This window comes from Microcebus murinus, chromosome 2 (assembly GCF_040939455.1).
Source record: "Microcebus murinus isolate Inina chromosome 2, M.murinus_Inina_mat1.0, whole genome shotgun sequence".
In the NCBI taxonomy this organism is placed as follows: domain Eukaryota; kingdom Metazoa; phylum Chordata; class Mammalia; order Primates; family Cheirogaleidae; genus Microcebus; species Microcebus murinus.
The window spans coordinates 71,283,130-71,302,701 of record NC_134105.1 but is presented as its reverse complement, the minus strand read 5'-3'; the positions used below and the strand labels follow the sequence as shown (position 1 = coordinate 71,302,701).

Genomic DNA, 19,572 nt, shown 5'->3' with positions numbered 1-19,572 from the left:
ATTAGCATTATCTTGAGACCAAACTTCCTGGAACCAAAGGCAAATAGAAAAATGGAATTAGTTACATAATTCTTGGATAAAAGAAAATTTAACAGCTTTTTAAATAAGAGTTCTTTCCTGGAACCAAACTTTACCAGATAGTAAATTCTAAAAGAGATTTATCACATTGTGACATTACATATCAAAAGGACAGTGATGCAACTTGGAGTATTACACTAAGCTCTTAATTAGTTTCCCATTCTTTCCTCAGTCAATCCATCCTATATGCAATACTATTAATAGTTTAGGACTTAGATCTTGAACTAGTGTGGTTATAATAGGAGCAGAAAGAATTTCAGTTAGAAAACCTTTTCTTCCTTCTTCCCTTCCCCTTTCTCTTTCCCTTCCTTCTTCTCTTCCCTCTTCCTCCTTCTCTTCCCCCTTCCTCCTTCTCTTCTCCCATCCCTTCCCCTTTCCCTTCCCTTCCCTTCCCTTCCCTCTACCCTTCTTTTCCCTTACCTCTTCCCTTCTTTTTCCCTCTTCCCTTGCCTCTTCCCTTCCCTTTCCTCTTCCCATCCCTTCCCTGTCTCACAATGTTGCCCATGCTGGTCTCAAACTCCTGGCCTCAAGCAACCCTACCTCAGCCTCCCAAAGTGCTGGGATTACAGGCCTGAGCCATCACACCCAGCCAGAAAACCTTTCCTGATGGTGGAAAAAAAGAAACAGAGATGTCCTTTATGGTCTTCCTTTACCCATGTGGAAAAATGTTAATGTCTATAAAACCTTCCTACATATGAAGAAAATTTTTGTTTTATTTTACTCTTTCGTCTGCTTAGATTAATTTGCAATGTGGGAATTCTTCCGTGTACTAGAGGTTGGTCCTATCATTTGCTAAAAATAAAAACAAAAACTTCCATTTAATGGTAGCTTAAGAATAAAAGTAGACTATAATATTCATGAACATAGTAATTACTTCTCTTTACAATTAATAACAATGGCTAACTGGTTAATATTTTTGAGCATTTATGATGTAGTAATTATTATATTAAGAGCTTTACAAATATCACACTCTCACAAAAGTCATATGAGATTGGTGCTATAATAGTGCTATAATATTATATAACTATTAATAAAGATGAGATAGAGACTTAAGTAATTTACTGAAATTAATCAACTACCAAGTAGCAGAGCTGACCTCTGAACCCAGAGATCGATTTCCTAACCAGAGAATTTATCCATTTTCTGCTCTACTAAGCACCTTTGCAGACTAGTGAGCTTCATCCTGGAACTCAAAAGGGAAACATGTGATTAGAAGACAAGATGACAAATAAGGAGATTATTATAGTTTTTCTAGTGAGATAATAGGATCCAAAATTATGGAGGAGATGGTGGAAATGCAAAAACCAATTTGGATTCTCACAGATTACTTAAATATGCTAATGCATGTGGTTTAAATTCTTTTCTTCAATAAAGAACAACTTTGTTTAGTTCCTTTGAGTATCTCTAACGCAAGCATTTCAAAAGAAATAGATTTCAGCTACCTTCTCCAACTATAAAACCTTTATAATTGTATGTATTCCCTTCTTTCCTTTTTCAGCACCACAGCAATAAATTCCTTTTTTCTAAGCTTTCTAAGAAAAAAAGAGTAGCACAGTGTCAATTACAGTTAGTTAATAACCTTCTGCTCTTCCTTCTATTCCCATAGGTAATCACTCCTTTCTCTGGGCTGCTTTTGTACCTTGAATACACTACTATTGTGTACTTGTCACAGAGAACTTTTTACATAATTTACAATTAGTCTTTAGCTTTTTTTAATTTTGTATTTTTACATATAATTATACCTACTCATGGGGGATATTTAGTTTCAGTATATATACTATATAGTGATCAGATGGGTTAATTAGCATAATTAATCAATCATCTCAAACATTCACTTCTTTGTGTTGACAAAACTCAATATCCCCCTTCTAGCTATTTGAAATTATTAATTTATATTATTGTTAACTATAGTCATACCACAGTGGTATAGAACACTAGAACTTGTTCCTCCTAGAGTCTCATTGTTTTAAGCTGGCAGTTTTTGTTAGGGCCAAACCTGAATTAAGCGCACATACACACATATATCTTGAAATAGTAATTAGAATTTCTTACCTATAAAGAGAGGATTGTAACTACTGCCCAGAATTGTGGTGACAACCAGATGAGAGGATCATGTAACATGCTTAATAGTAAGCATATGGTAGTATTTTATTAGCATTATTATGTGGAAATTTTACATTCTCCTTAAAGTATAAGAGAGAATGAAGATATCGTTAGGTATAGTAAAATCAGTGCTTAGACTTTGTTTTAGAAGTACAGGTTACATTTTCTTCTGTGTAAAGGCTTTTTTTACATGGTTAATTTGGAAATAAAACACTAGTATTTTGTAAATAAAAGAAAAAAGTAAGATACCCACCTCAATTTGTTTCCAGCAATAAATTGTAAAATTTTATTGATTGCAGTAACCATCAACATTAGTTGTTTGGGAACATTCAAAATGATCCAAGAGTACAAGTCAATAAAGTTGAAACAATATGAAATATAAATTACTGAAATTGAATGCCAGAGAAATATCTTACCCAGACTCTAAAGCAAGATTGTTAGAATAGGAATACATATTTGAGGTTTTTTTTCTCCAAATTTAAAATTTAAAAAACAGCATAATATATGTAATTAAGAGATAAAAAATAAGGATCACATTTAGAAGACCCAAACAGACATTCTTTATAAATAATGAATAATATTAATTTATTCATTCAACAAATATGCTTTTTATTACGTGCTAGACACTGACCTACGGGTTGAGGATACACTAGGTTGCAAAGCGGACACTTTACCTTTGTGGAGGTTATAATCTAATGAATGGCTGTTTGGAGATATAATTATTACTGATGAATACTTTATAAATAATTTACTTGTTATTTCCTTAATAATGATCATAGATAGAGTCTTATTTCTAGATGAAGAGGCAACACTCCTCTTCCCTTTTCCTTTCCTACTCTCTTCCTGTGTCAAGAACTGCATGTACAAGCATGATCAACCAGACGTATGTGTGGGTACTGCCATAGCATATCAATAAAGCTTCTCTCACTTCCCACCCCACCATGCAGTATGACTCTAGCATATTCTTTGAATATCTTCTGAGAAAATTTTAAACCAGTCTAAATCAGAAGAAAATTTTGAATTTTGATGGACTTAAGTGAAATACATATTGCCTCAGATATAATTCATAGGCCACCTAATTTTCATTGTTGTTCTAGATGCAGACCTCTCTGATATGAAGGACAATGAGCCTTATGACTATAAATTTGTGAAATGGATGATTAAAAATAAGGTAATGTTTATTGGCCTTTGCAACACTGTGTTATATTTTATAGTTAATTTATGAAGGAAACCTGCTGACGTGCTTTGGAAAACATTAAATGTAGTTTTGTTACATGATATTCCACTTGTGGCTTTTGAGGGAAATTTAAAACTATTTTTCTCTTTGGAAATTGTTGTGACTATTTAAAAGTATCTATTAGTTTCTAATGTCTGTAATCTCAAAATTAATATTTGAAGTATAAGTAATTTTCTTATTATGTCTTCCTATTTATTTTTCAGAAACTATCAGCCATCCCTGTTTCAGCATTCTGTAACTCAGAGACTAAATTACAGTTTGAGAAATTTGTACGATTTTGCTTCATTAAAGTAAGTCCCCTGTTCTACTGAAAAACACATTTATAATATTCTCATTTCTATTGATAAAGCACTGGGGTTTTTTTCTGTTGCTAAAAATGATATGCTCATATCAGTAAAAGAATGAAGCAGCTCTCCATGTAGTGACAGCACATAAGCTGAAATCACAGAGCAGAACAGTTTGTATGGAATGCCATCATTTGTATATAAAAAGGAAAACACGTAGGTGGAGAGACAGATGCTTATAAATGCCTAGAGTATCTCCAGAAGGACACATAATATTAATAAAATCCCAGTGTTGCCTTTGGGGAGGAAAACTGAGTTACCAAGGGACATAGGGAGATGCTAACTTACTTTAAAAATTTTTTTTTTAAAAAGCTCTCAATATAAAAGATTCAATAACTTTTTTTCTGAACCATTTCAAAGTCATTAACTTAATTACTGATGATGCTCCTATCACCCCCAAATACTTTATTCTGTATTCTTCACAAACAGGGACATTCTCATCTCAAACCACAATATAACCCTCAAAATCAAGAAGTTAACATTAATATATCATTCCATCTAATCCTCAGATCTAATTCAAGTTTCACTCATTATCCCAACAATGTCCTTTTTCTAACTAACAAACCAATAAATAAATTCAAGCCATAATCATGTCAATCAATCCAGATCAGAATCATGCATTGCATTTAGTTGTCATATGTCCTTCAATCTGGAAAGGTTTCTCAGTTTTCTTTGACTTTCATGATTTTGATACTTTTGAAAATTATTAGCCAGTTATTTTGAAGAAAGTCCTTCATTTAAGGTTGACCTTTCCTCCTGATTAGCTTCAGGTTATGCACTTTGGCAGGAAAAAACTGAAGTGATGCCCCACTCTGGCTATATCATGCCCTGGCCCCCTACACATGGACACCCACTTTGCTCAGCCTCACCTATTGGCTTTCAGACTGAATCATTTTGGTAGACAGGAAATAGAAAGAAAAGTAGAGAAGTAGAAGAAGAAGAGAAGGCTGGATTTTTACTGTTTACCTTTCAGTTTAATTTTATAACATATGTATGTATTTCATAGTCAAAAAACAGGTGGGTTCTTTTTCAGAAATTATAACTGAAACTTTGAAAGGGGAGAACAGAGTAGTGTGAATGAACTAAATTTTCCTTATTCGGAGCAAAGTATAGGTATAGTGGTTAATATGTGAAGTTCACAAAGAAGGAAATAGAAGCATAAGCATATTTCTTATATTTTAGTGGTAGCCATTAGAACTAAAATCAGAAATTGCCATAAAAGGTTATCTTGGAGGAGGGAGGGGTTACTAGGAAGGGGTGGGAAGGGGCAGAGCAGACAACTATTATTTTTCTGTACTCTTTGACTTGATTTTGAAATTATAACTCATTTCATGAACTGTTTTCCTCTTCGAGGTTCTGCCTTTGCATTTTCACCTTGAAAGTTTTTCTATGCCTGAGATCAGATATTCACTTAAATCTTCATATAGTGCTATTATGATTTGTATTTTTTATATTTAAATCTTTGCTTCATCTTGAATTTATGCTGATATGTAAAGATGATGATTATTTCATTAATTTACAGAAAGATAGCACACTGGATGCTGCTGAAAAAATCATCAAAGCATGGAATGTGCAGAAGTCTTGATATGTGCAGAATGGGTCAGTGTTTCTTTTCTATTAGATGACCTAGTATGAAATTTCTACTTAGTGCTGCCACCTGCTGAATGTTGAAAAACAAATATTTCGGTACAAATGGCATTGAAATAAATATTTCTTTTGTTTTTCCAAAGAAGTTAACCCTACTCCTAACAATATTCAGGAGGTCTGATTTTAATTTTCAGTTGACATGTAGTAAAACACTTGCCACTATCATTTTATGAGAATCAGCATAGCATTGTGGATAAGAACTGAGATGCTTACCCTCTCTGTTCCTTAGTTTCCTTGTTATAAAAGGGGGGTAAAAATACCATCTGTTTCATATAAAGGTTATTTTTGAGGATTAAATAGACTAATGTATGGAAAGCCTAGCAAATAGTACTCACTCACCTGATATTAGCCAGTTTCACTTCTCCACAGTTGTATGAAAACTCCTACCCAGTTATACCCCTCTACCCCATATATCTGCTTTGTCTACCCACTTCTCCTTTCCTCCCCTTCATTTACCAGTGGCCTTGAACTTTGCTCACAGGTTTGCCTCTCTATCCCAAGTACTGCTTTGGAGTGGCTTCAAGGTCCACATGGATAACCTAAGGCTTTCCGTACCTTGACCTCCTCACCTCTGGGGATCTTCCCCTCCACTCTACTTCAGCCACACACTCCTTGGGCACTCTTGTCTCTTCCCCTCAGTGGATGACTCCACCAATCCTGTAGCTCAAGTCAGAAGACAGAAATCATTCTTAACTTTTTCTTCTGGCTTTTCTCCCCACATCCAAGTAGGCCCCCTGTGTACTATCCTAACTATCCCTTAAATCCATCAATTCTCTCTGCACCCCCCACCCCCACCACCACTATGTGCAAGCCAATATCATCTCTCGACTAGATTAGTATTCAACTTCCTGACAGGTCTTCCTGCCTTGTGCTTTGCAATCCATTATCCCTGTAGACCAAATGATCTTTCTAAAATGCAAATGTGATCATGTTACATATATTAATTAAGAATATTCATGTTGCAAGTTATAGAAAGCCTAAGTCATATATGTTTAAATAAAATAAAAGGGAATTTTCAGTCTTACCTGAAGATTTAAGGGACAGTCTAGTTTCAGTTACAGCTGGATCCAGGACTCAGAATATAATTGTCACTGAGTGCCATGTTGTAGCCCTGTCTTCTGTGTGTCAGTATTCCCTTCAGGCTGCCCCCTCTTGTGATAGCCACATGGCTGAGCAGTTTCTGAGCATCATATAGTCACACTAGCAAATACAACAAAAGAGGACACTTTCCCAGAAGCTCTAGCAAATAGTATGTTGTGTCTTTTTAGCCCATCCCTGAACTAATACCTGTGGCCAAAGGAATTAGACATGCTAAGTGTCTTAGGCCAATCTGGGGTCAAACCACACAAACTACATTGGTTGGAAGAAGGGACAGAATGAAGATGGGAGGAAATGGATGGGCAAGCATCTTAAGTGACTTAAAACCCTTCATTACTCTCCACTGCTCTGCACAGAAAGGGCCTACAACACCCTACATGATAGGGCCTTTGCTCACCACTCCAGCTTTATCTTTCCCATGCATTCTTTCTGACTCAAAGATCCAGTCACTGAACCAATTTCTCAGATGATCCTTTTTCTCTCTACCTTCCTGATGTTCAGGCATGCTCTATTTAGGTGCTAAACCATGGTTAATTTTATGTGGGCCACAGTACGCAGCGTTTGGCAAAAACTATGGTATGGCTATCTAAAATCAATAATATCCACCTTCTCCTTTGACAACTTCTATTAAGGCTAATAAGCCAAAGTGCCCAATTCTTCAGCTTCCTTTGCAATTAGTCAAAAGTTCCTGAGAAAGGCTTCCCTTCATGGAGAAAGATAAAATACAAAGTCCTACTCAAGCATTTTTGTCTTTTTTGCCCTTTCCACCCTCTACCTTCTTCCTGCCTGGAATGTAGAAGTGAGACCTGGAGGTGCAGCAGCCGTCTTGCATTCATGCAGCAACTAGCATGAGAGTGAAGGCTTACATTCTAAGGAGGGCAGAGCAGAAAGATGGAAGAGACTGGAACCCTGGAAGCATTTTGAAGCCACTATACCTAACCCCCTACATTTTGTGATGGGTGAGATAAAAAACAAACAAACAAACAAACAAAAAACCCTATTTGTTTAAACCACTAAGAGTTTTTTGTTATTTATAGATAAATGTATTACAATTTGATATAGGTTATATGGTACAAAGATCAAATTTCTCTTCTAGAAGATAAGTTGGCCTGAGGGAAAGGCCTGGAGGCAGAGAGAGAGGCCTATTAGAAGGCTCCTGTGAGAGCCCAGAAGAAAATGGTGAGGCCCTGAAGGATTTAGTATGAGAGAAGGGCAAATTATCACAAGTTTTTGTCAAACTCATGAACTTTTCCCATAATTCCTATGATGAAAGTAATTATATAACCACACAATTACCAAATATTTTAAATTAAAAATTATTCCCAGATAAAACAAAGAGTCTCCTTGGTCTCAGTTGGATAAACCCAAGGGTAAAACAAAACATAACAAAACCCTCAACCACGTTACTGAGACATGAGAATTTCCTTTTATTGCTGCTCTGAGAATACATCTAATTACTCAATCATGCCAATTAAATAGGAAGTTCACCTGCTGACAAACAGCTGTCTTGGGATACATCAGAATAAATTGTAAAAATAATTGGATTTTCTAATCAATATTAACTTCATGATATTATACAGCTGCTACTTTCCTTTACATTTAGATACAGCCTTTCTTTCTTATAATGGTAAAAGACTTTCATTTGCGGCAAAAATCTCATGGTTAAGAAGATAACATTTTGTCCTTTTGTCAGTGAGAGTAGTCATCCTGTCTGAAGTATTTTTTTCATAAACTCTCATTAATCATGCATTAAAAGTATAAACATCCTACTTTAACTGAAACCTCAGAGCTATATTCTTCTAAACACCATAACTCCGTTTTCTGTATAAATCCCTGAGATGACTTATTTTAACACTATTTTTATAATTGTTCTTAAGCATTCTACTAACCAGTACATGCATGAAAGAGTACAAAACTCACGAAAACCATTCAGCTTTCTAAAATTCTTCTCTCTAGAATGTCTTTCTCCTTGTAAAACAAAACTGTCCATGCTCCATGCTTAGAAGTGATAATTGTAAAGGACTCATGACACTTCTCTGCTGAAAACCCTTGAATGACTCTGTCTCACTTAGAGTAAAAGCCAAATTTGTCACCATGACCTTCAAGTCCCTGCATGACCTAACCCCTGTTCTCTAACCTTGTCTCCTACTCTCCCCCCACAGTGCCCACCCTGTCCTCCTTGCCTATCCTAGAACACCAGGCACACTCCAGATTGGCCCTTTGCACTCGCTGCCTGGAATGCTTCTGCCCCAGCATCCCCCTCACCACTTCAGATCTTAGCTCCATTATCACCTCGGGACAACCATCTGACCTCCTGTGTAAAGTTGTAAATCCTGGCTCTCCCCATCCCTTTTCCTGCCTTATTTTTCTTCTCACCACTAACCATCATCTAGCTCACAATATGTTTTTCTTATTTAACTTGTCTATCACCCTTCCAAATACAAGTTCCATGAGGACGTGGATTTTTACTATTCTGTTTACTGCTATATCCCCAGTACCTAGAGCAGAGTCTGGTATATAGTATACACTCAGTAAGTGGTTTTTGAATGAATGATTTTCTGCCAATTGAATTTGGCCCTCAGAACACCATTATTTTTGTTGTTGCTATTGTTTTGTTTTTAACCACAGGCCTCTCCTTGGGCAATATCTTTCACTTATTAATGATTTTCTGAAGTGGCAAAGATTGTTCCTAAAACTGCAGACTACAGTTAGCATGTTTCAGGGTCCCTTCGACCAGGCTTCTGAAGCATCTTTGCTTGGGCTTTAGCTAGTCAACAATGTGGAACTGTGTCTGACCCCTGGAAGCCCAATGGTAGTAGGATACAGGATTCAAAATTGCACTCAATTCCTGGGGCTCCAAGACGATTAGATTCAGTAGAGTAGTGGTCTGCAAGGTATAGTTAAGCTATGGAGTACATATACACATATGCACATGCACACATGTTTACACACTCACAAAAGCTCGGGAATTTGCTATTTTAAAAGTCAGGAATGGTTGAAGACAATCTAAATGCCCATGGATATGAGAAGGGATAAATAAAGGTACTTCTAAAATATGTGAGGCTAAGTAGAAGTTAAAATGAATAAATGAATGAGGAGGAACTTTCTGTAAAGCCAATAAATTATCTCAAAGAAATATTAAGGCCAGGTGTGGTGGTTCATGCCTGTAATTCTAGCACTCTGGGAGGCGAAGGCAGGATGATCACTTGAGGTCAGGAGTTCAAGACCAGCCTGAGAAAGAGCGAGATCCCATCTCTACTAAAAATAGAAAAATTAAGCAAGCATAGTGACAAGGCCAGCAGTCCCAGCTACTCAGGAGGCTGAGGCAGGAGGATCGCTTGAGCTGGAGAGTTTGAGCTCTGATGACACCATTGAACTCTAGCTGGGGCGATAGAGTGAGACTCTGTCTCAAAAAAATAAAAATAATATCAAGTGGAAAAAAACTTAACAGAATAACTCTTAAGCATATAATAACCTCTTAAATATAAAATAAATGCATGACAGTAATATCTCTATATTCTATTTTTCTATTGTGTATATATATAATTTTTCCACAATTATTCATATGTAAATCCATATGAAATAGATCTAGAAGGATGCACACTCATTGAAAATAGAGGTTAACTTTGGGAAAGGGAATAGAATTGTGGTCACTGTGGCTGAAGATGTTGGTAAGGAAGGAATTTTGCTCATTTTTACTCATGTATTGATATATTTTCATCTTGTTTTATAATTAATTTATTCAGCAAATAATTATTGGATGCTTACTATGTGCCAGTCATGGTTCCAGGTGCTAGGGATACAAAAGTGAACAAAAAAGACAAAAATCCTTACCCTCACAAAACTTACATTCCCATGGGGGAAACAAGACGATAAGTAAGTCAAAGATACAGTACTTTTTATGTGCTAAGGAGAAAAACAAAATAGGGAAGGGGCATATAAAATGACAGGAGAGGGCCGGGCACGGTGGCTCACGCCTGTAACCCTAGCACTCTGGGAGGCCGAGGTGGGCAGATTGCTCGAGGTCAGGAGTTCGAAACCAGCCCTAGCAAGAGCAAGACCCCATCTCTAGTATAAATAGAAAGAAATTAATTGGCCAACAAATATATGTAGAAAAAATTAGCTGGGCATGGTGGCACATGCCTGTAGTCCTGGCTACTCGGGAGGCTGAGGCAGAAGGATTACTTGAGCCCAGGAGTTTGAGGTTGCTGTGAGTTAGGCTGACGCCATGGCACTCATCCTAAGCCTGGGCAACAAAGCGAGACTCTGTCTCAAAAAAAAAAAAATAAGAAAGAAAGAAATGACAGGAGAGGTACTGATATGCATTTTAGCAATGTTTTTGCATTAATGTTTGTATAAATAAAGCATTAAAAATTATAAAATTAAATAAATAAAAAATAAAAGCCAGGACTGGTACATCCATCTCCCTTTTGACTGGTATATAGATATTTCTAAACAGGGTCTGTTTCTAGGTCTACAATGATATTGAGAGGATGTTTCAGCCCATGCTGTCCAAACATGGGGAAATTAGACACCTTCCTAGGAATACTATTGGCGTGAGTATAAATTGGTGCAACATTTCTGGAGGGCAATTTCACAATATTGAACAGAATGTAATTTGAACATGCCCTTTGATGCCCTGATTCTATTGCTAGGTATGTACCCTTTGAACATATAAGTGTTCATCCACAAAACTGGAAATAGCCAATTCCTCCATTATTAGAGCTGTAATTAAATAGGTTATGGTATCTAATCAAAGAATTAGTTCAACTGTGTTACCTGAAAAGAAAAAAACCCAGATAGACTGTTGAATGTGATCTGTTTATGTAAATAAAACAAAAATAGATTTAAAAGAAATCTTGGGGGAGGAGGGCAGAGCAAGATGGCCAAATAGAAACTTCCAGCGGTCATCCCTCCATACAAACAGCAAATTCAACAACTATCTACTCAAGGAAGCAACTTCAGAAGAACTAAAAATCAGGTGAGCAATCACAGTCCCTGATTTTAACATTTTATAAAGGAAAGAGGCACTGAAGAGGGCAGAAAAGAAGATCTTGCATTGCTTACCCCTGTGGTTCCCAACCTCGGGGCCGGTACTGGTCCGTGGCCTGTTAGGAACCGGGCCACACGTCACCACCTGAGCTCTGCTGCCCCCGGCCCCCCACCACCACACCCCATCTGTAGAAAAACTGTCTTCCATGAAACTTAGGAACCCAACAAGCTGCATAGCAGGAGGTGAGCGGCAGGCAAGCAAGCTAAGTTTCATCAGTATTTACAGACTGTCCCCCACCCCCATGGAAAAAATGTCTTCCGTGAAACTGGTCCCTGGTGCCAAAAAGGTTGGGGTTCACTGGCTTATACCACCCCTTCCCTGTCCCCCAGAAGTGCTGTGCCAGTGGGCCAAGTAGAGAGAGAAGCTTTGTGCCTGGGGAAAGGAGAAAGGAGTGCCTTTTCATTGGAACTTCAGGGCCGCCTAGTCACAGGGGAACACTGCACAGAACAAAATGATGCCAGCACCCAAGACCAGCCTGGCCAGAGGGAAATCCTCTGTCCCAAAACCCAAGTTCTGGCTACCCCAAAACTGGCTAACAAAAAGTGTACTGGGGCCTGGAATAAATTCATAAGGCAATTGAGCCACACAGGCCACCGTCCTTGGGCAATTCTTGCAGCTGTGCTGGCTTGGAGCCAGTGGACTTGGCGTGCATGTAACCCAGTGAGACACCAGCAGCAGTGGTCAAGCCAGTGACCGTGTCATGCCTCCCCAACTCCAGGCAGCCAGCTCAGGGAGTCTTCTTCCACTTGGGGAAAGGAAAGGGAAGAGTTCAGAGGACTTTGGTTTGCAACTTGGGTACCAGCTCAGCCACAGTAAAAAAAAGTACCAAGCAGACCCCTGAAGCTCCTGATTCCAGGCCCTAGTTGTTAAAAAAAAAACACTGGCAGGTCCTGTGCTTGCTTATACAATTGCAACAATGGTAGTGTCACTTGTGCTGTAAACATCACCTTCTTCTGGCCCAGGTGCTAAGGTGGGGAGGAGTTTGAGAAGTTGGAATGACCACCTGTGTGGATACAGCACTGATGTCCCATTGCAGTTTTCTGGTGTAGCCTTTTGTTCAGGAAGTAGCAGTTCACAGTGCTCATTTTGAAATGGAAGTAGCAGTTCACAATGCTCAAAAGATCTTAAGAAGTCACATAAGCTTTCTCTTATAATAAATTAAGTGAAAGAGTATATTTCCATATGAATAAATCCAAATACTTTTAAGTTGCAAATAAAAGTACTCAAAGGTAGAATCTATCATGTAGTTAAGTTGTTTGAAAGCAAGAAAACTAAAGTTTCATTACCATGAAGTATATTTCATATCACATTACTCTGAAATAATTTTATGAAAATCTGAAAGAACCAAATATGTCTAGTTATTTTATATTTTGAGATTTGTACATATAAAAGAGATTTACCTTAGTGGGGAATTCTTGGGTTCTCTTTTTGTAAACTGCTATTGATCATGGGTTTGGGGAAAATACTTTTTTTAGCATTAGCTTCCACATGAAAGAAAAGCAGAAATATATAACCTACCCCTCAGTTGCAAAATAGATAATAATGTAAGACTACAGCCAGAGTTTAAGATAACTGGACAACTGGAAGAGCAAATATGAGTGAGCATTTGATGAGAGTACTATAAAAGTAGCTTTCTATGGTCAACTTTAATTTTTTTTAACTTGAGAAAACTCAATCCAATAAAAGTACCCTTGTAATTGAAAGTGAACCAAATGCCACCTTTATTAAACTGTGTAGGGGAATTGCTTATGTCATTCAATATACTCATTAAGAGACTTGGTTTAGTAGTGAGTGAATTGTTAATGCTTAGATGATAATAATACTACTAATAATAGCTTGGACTCCCGTGATATCTGAACATAAGACACAGAGCAGATACTACCCATTGTGGCTAAGATCAGTGGTAGGACAATGGGTGGCAAATGTTTCACCTCCTAAGAGTGTGGGGCAATGTCCTTTCATCTTGTTAATATGAAAGAGCAAAATCCTAAGTAGGAAAGGTCAGAAAATAATGAGAATAAGCAAGTACAATAGAAAAATTTTTAGAAGAAAGAAAATACTAAGGAAAAAGACATAAAAGACAAAGCTAGCTATAATGAGGAAAACTTGGTAAAATTCAGTAATTTGGCTTAATTATTTTGAAGAATGGTCTAAATGTTGATGTTTGTAAATACATTCTTTCATTCAATGCACCAAGAAATCACACAAAGCAATATGTGTGTCTACACTCAATATGAATGTCTACTATCACAAAGGTCCAAAGAAAAAATTCAGATGCTTCAGCCCTCAGTGAGCTCACTGTAGTTTACTTTCAAGCATCTGAAGCAACAGAATCAGCCTTGGGAAAGCATTGGTTAGAAAAGGTCCTTGGTACATGGTTGCTTTCAACACTTATATTGCACTAAGACATTAGGAACCTTTTGTTAAAGGTTGCTTCCTGTTTTACAACATTAAAATTAAAGTTATAAGTTTTCTATTTTTAGCATTTCTTGCTTTCCATTTTCTATTATAAATAACATTGCAATGAGCATCTTCAGGTATATAGTACCCCACATTTTAGCTTATTTCCTTACTCCACATCTGAGAAGTGGGATTACCGGTTCAAGAGGCTTTAACAGCTAAATCACTTTTGGAGTATTGCCAAATTGCTTTCTAAAAAGGTTGTGTCAGTTTATAATACTGTGAGCAATACATGACAGTAATGAGAGAAGCAGTTTTATATTCTCATCACATGGCCATACTTTACAATTAATATTTAACACTTTCAGAGTTTTAATTTAAAATTCAAATAATATGAGATAATTTGCATATAGGTGCTCATTTTACACAAAAAGGCTTTTATCTTGTGATTTTTGTGGAAGCAATAAAAATCAAATGCTAAAATTCAGTCTTTAAGAAGGTTATCTAGTAACAGGTCACATGAATATGAACATGTTCCACCTTTTCATTTTCTCCCAGTAGTTCATCAGAGCCCTGATTAATAGGATTTTAAAGACAAATATTATCTAGACTGAAATAAATGTACTCAAAAACGTTTTTAGAAAGTTGTAGTCTCTATCATTTATTTTCCCATGTTTTTTTACATAAGATGAGAAAATGTGTTACTTTGGGAAAATATTAACTTCAAGACATATAGTAAGACAACATTAAATAGTGTGGCAAAACTTTTGAAGTCACATATTTAATGCAAAATGGTATCTTTTTGGAAAAAAATATTAACTTTAAAACTCACAAGCTATTAATGTGAACCCCTTTGAGGTTGTTTATTTTCTTGTATTTTGTTTTTATTAAAAAATCCAGCACTTGGAAACATGCTGGCTTTTTCTAGTGAAAAAGCTGGATTTATTCTCAAATGGAGGACAAGCTGCCAATACTCGGGGACCACAGTTTTAAATAAATCAATAAACAAACAAATAGAACAGTTAAATTCAGGATCACATATACAAGTACATTTAGCAGTGGGATATGAGCCAGGTGCATTTCAGTTTAGGTAGCACATGATCTGACTAACACAAGTGTCCTTGTGCAGACAACTGGCTAGCATATTTTAGATTACAGCTGCCCCCATAAAACCAAGAGTCATTGCTGCAATTACTGTGCTTGTTGAATCCATCTATTTTTTTGCTTTGTTTTGTTTATTTTTTTCATTTTTTGCTGCAAAGTTCAGCTGAATAACATGGATCCATTTATTGATCTTAAAATCTGTAAATCTATATTTCTGTATATTAAGTTGATATTAGGAGGCATACTTCATAGATTCTCGAGCCAATTTGCCAGGGTTCCAATCCCAGCTCTGCCATTTACTAGCTATATGACTTTAGGCTAGTAACTTAACCATTTAGTACCTCAGTTTCTCCATCTATGAAATGGAGACAATAATAGCACTCAACTCATAGAGTTGTTGGGAAGATTATATGAGTTAATCTACACAAAGCTTTAAAATAGTACCTGGCATATAATAAGTACTATATGAGGTATTCCTATATTCCTAATATCATGATTTCTAGTTTTTATTGTTACTTCTACCTAAATTTAAATAAAGCTTTATAGCCCTTATTAAGGAATCAAAAAGATAGTGAACACATCTGCAAATATCTGTATTTCCATAGCACAGTTAATTTGGGCCTAAAAATACAGTTTTGCAGTAAGTTACATGGTATGTATGCGTAGAGGTGGGAAAATTTGAGTCAGTTACTTCTGGCTGTGAATTCTACCACTAACTTACTATGTGACTCTGGGAAATTTACCTAGTCAACCTCTCTAAGCCTTTAAAGGAGAAATAATACTTGCCTGACAAGATAAGGCTAAAGGATTTTCCTTAAGTAAAAAGAGGAGGTCTGAAGTTCTGTGTCAGGAGGTAGGAAAGAGAATGAATGTGAGGACCTCAGGCCTACTTCAAACAACTCAACTATCAGGTTAAGTATGGAATGTCCGAGTTCCTTAAGTACTAAGTTTGACAGTTGATATCTCTGACATTTCGCTTTGATACTTCTTGTTTTATTTTTATTGTGAAGGTACATCCTCATTCTTTCAAACACATGGTTTGGCTTGTGATTATCTTTCAAGTTTTTTCTTTGGAGCAATTTTTGTGAAACCATGGATAAGCAAAAAGTTTGTGGTATTTTTTAACATGAGTTCCGTCGTGGAACCAATGCAGTGCAGATGACTGGAAATAACAAAGTTTGGGAAGGATGTGGCTAATGAACGCCCACTATGTCGATGGTTTGAGAAGTTCCCTTCTAGTGATTTTGATTTTGAAAATGAGCCATGCGGGTGACCTGAGACCAAGGTGGATAAGGGTGAACTGAAAGCTGTAGTGGAAGCAAATCCATCTTAATCTATGCGTGAATTAGCAGCAAGGTTTGACGTGACTATCTCAACAATATTGAACCATTTAAAACAGATTGGGTAGGCAAAGAAGCTGGATAGATGGGTACCACATGAATTAAATGAGCATCAGAAGAGAAATCGTCTCGAAGTTTGCCTTTCTTTGCTGTCATGACATGAAGGTGAACCATTTCTACACCATATTGTTATGGGTAATGAGAAATGGAATCTTTTTGACAATTGCAAGCATTCGGCACAATGGTTGGATAGAGATGAAGTGCTGAAACACAGTCCAAAACTGAATATTCATCCAGGAAAGCTAATGGTGTTTGTTTGGTGATCCAGGCTGATAATAGCCACTACACTTCATGAAACCTGGTCAATCAATGACATAAGATGTCTACTGCAACCAATTAGATGAAATGATGAGAGTGCTTGCAATTTAGAAGCCAAGATTGGTCAACAGAGACAGGCCAATCCTCTTGCAAGACCACATGTTGCAAAAAACAGCACTGCTCAAACTACCGAAGCTAAACTTGGAAACTCTGTCATTTACCATATTCACCATCAATAACTGACATTTATCTAGAGAAGAGTGGAGAGAATATTAGTTCTACTTTTAAATGTTGTTATTAAGGCCAGGCGTAGTGGCTCACGCCTGTAATCCTAGCACTCTGGGAGGCCGAGGTGGGCGGATTGCTGGAGGTCAGGAGTTCGAAACCAGCCTGAGCTAAGGGCGAGACCCCGTCTCTACTATAAATAGAAAGAAATTAATTGGCCAACTAATATATATAAAAAAAAATTAGCCAGGCATGGTGGCGCATGCCTATAGTCCTGGCTACTCGGGAGGCTGAGGCAGGAGGATCACTTGAGCCCAGGAATTTGAGGTTGCTGCGAACTAGGCTGACGCCACGGCATTCACTCTAGCCTGGGCAACAAAGTGAGACTCTGTCTCAAAAAAAAAAAAAAAAAATAGACACTTATATATCAATATTTCCAAAAGTGAGACCATAAGGTAAATTTAAGGAATCTCCAAAATATCATGCCAGGTGAAAAAATCCTGACACAAAAGACAACATATGATTCCATTTATATAAAAAATTCAGAAAAGGCAAATCTATAGACACAGAAAGTAGATTAGTGGTTCCTGAGGGTAGGAGTGGAATGAGCATTTACTGTAAATGGATGTGAATGATCTTATTGGGATGATGGAAATGTGCTAAAAGTGGATTGTGGGGATGGTTGTACAACCCAGTATAATTGCTAAAAAATCATTGACATTTAAACAGGTGAATTTTATGATATGTAATTATATCTCAATAAAGTTTTTTTAAAGGATAAATCTATGTAATCACGAGTACTTTTTAATCATTTACTAGGCATGTAAATCATATTATACTCTAGAGGAACTATAACTAGCACATTAAGTTGTGATTTCACAGTAGAGATATAAAATTTTCAAATAAATTTCTAAGTTAAAAAAGATGAATTAATGTAAACAATTGATTTAATTACATTATCTTAATTTATGTAATTGATTTAAATAAAAGTGATGATATATACTAGAAGTTTTGGTAAATGCTAGTCTAGGTCATTGATTCTTAGCTGATAAAACCCAGCTCTGTGTGTGTGTGTGTGTGTGTGTGTGTGTGTGTGTGTGTGTGTGTGTGTGTTAATCTCAGGATCAGAAATAAAGATTAAATGGGATAATACTGATTTAAATGCTTCATAAATTGTCAATGCTATACTAACAAAAGAAAAGGAATGGCTTACTTAAGCTGCCTTTATTTTAATATAAAAGAAATCTTTACAAGGTTATGACAGATAAGAAGCTTTCCAGTTGGGACAGGAGTAATTTAACCAGTTTCTCTGCCTCCTTCTTCTGGAGTTTCAATTTCTTCCTTCAGTAAACATTATTGAATGCCTACCAGGAATCCACTAGGTGCCAGATCCTTGTTCTTGATCCTCAAGAGATGTCTAGTTGCCCTCTCCTCTTCTTCCAAGCTAAGATGCTCTACCATGAAACCTCTACTGGATTGGGGTGGAACACCTCCAAGCCCTTTCCTGGTTGTACGTGGCACAGCTGAAAATGGGTTGGCATTTTTGAAACTTTTCCAAATATTAACCGAGGGGAAAAAACCCACAAGAATATAATCAAGTCTTTAAATTACAGATAACTGAAAAAAAAAAAGAAAGAAAGAAATCATCCTCCCTCAACCCCATCTAGATTCAGTTTCTAAATTCCTGCCTTTCACACTCCTTGTTCTTTCTAAAGAGGCTAGCAGTTCCCACCTTCTCAAGAAAACAATGCTGTGCTTGCTCAGTGGCTTTTAAGTCCCACCCCCAAATGAACAAAACAGTCACTATATTCTAAGTTCTCATTCCCATAGAAACCATGGAACACCCTCACTCTTCCAATCTCCACATTGTTAAGATTGATTTGTTGTCACCAAAATGTTGTTGTTTTTGTTATTGTTACTATTTTGATGTTAGTTTCCCTAATGAATAAATCCAGGGACCTTCTGCAGTATCTAGACATTCTGATAAGTTCTCTCTACTTAGCTATCAGCCAAATTTGCAAAGGCTGTGAAAAAAAAGATCAGGGCAGGCCTCATATCTTCGTGCCTCTCGTGTACATAGTGCACTCACATGGTTTTGTTTCATCTCTTGCCAATTCTAAAAGGGTATGCAAGGCAGATACTATTACTCCTTGCACTGAAGAGTTAAAGGACGTGCCTAAAGCACAGCATGCTAGATGATGACAGAGCCTGAATTGACAACTGTTATGGATGACCTAAGTGAATTTCTCTTTTTATTCCAAATTCTTTAGTAAGAAAGAATCGCCCCTTGGGGGAAGTAAGAACTGAGCTCAAAGGGGAGTAACTGACTGGGGGATAGGAGTGGTGAGAGGGAAGAAGGGGTGGTTAGACCTCAGGGATGTGGGCTTTGCCCCCACCACGAAGCCAGGGTTTTCTTTTTGTTTTAAGTCATTCAAATTGAGAGTAGGTCTGGTGTAGCCTGTTTGCTGGGCTCCCTTCAGACCTATCCTGGTAGTTATATTGACTCACCCAGCAAAATAGCAAATTACAGAAACACAATAAGAAAATAAGAAAAAGCAAAGCACGTGGCGTATGGGATCTCACTGTTCTTGGCCCTTCTCCCGACCCGTAGCCGCTCCCTGTTAC

At 37.0% G+C, this 19,572-nt stretch overlaps 1 protein-coding gene across 6 annotated transcripts in view; it reads left to right on the top strand.

The window, feature by feature from the left end:
• The window catches only part of KYAT3 (kynurenine aminotransferase 3), a 45,693-nt gene extending 38,173 nt beyond the window's left edge, over positions 1-7,520 (top strand). For 5 of the 6 annotated variants that reach the window (XM_075999784.1, XM_075999787.1, XM_075999782.1 and 2 more), the window contains 3 exons: positions 3,279-3,352; positions 3,622-3,708; positions 5,285-6,433. In XM_075999784.1, the coding sequence (XP_075855899.1) occupies positions 3,279-3,352; positions 3,622-3,708; positions 5,285-5,347 (224 nt within the window). In that variant the 3' untranslated portion in view covers positions 5,348-6,433. Of the gene's footprint in view, positions 1-3,278; positions 3,353-3,621; positions 3,709-5,284; positions 6,434-7,304 lie in introns of those variants that run through there. The other variant, XM_075999783.1, reaches the window with a different exon arrangement.
• The last annotated feature ends 12,052 nt before the right edge of the window (positions 7,521-19,572 follow it).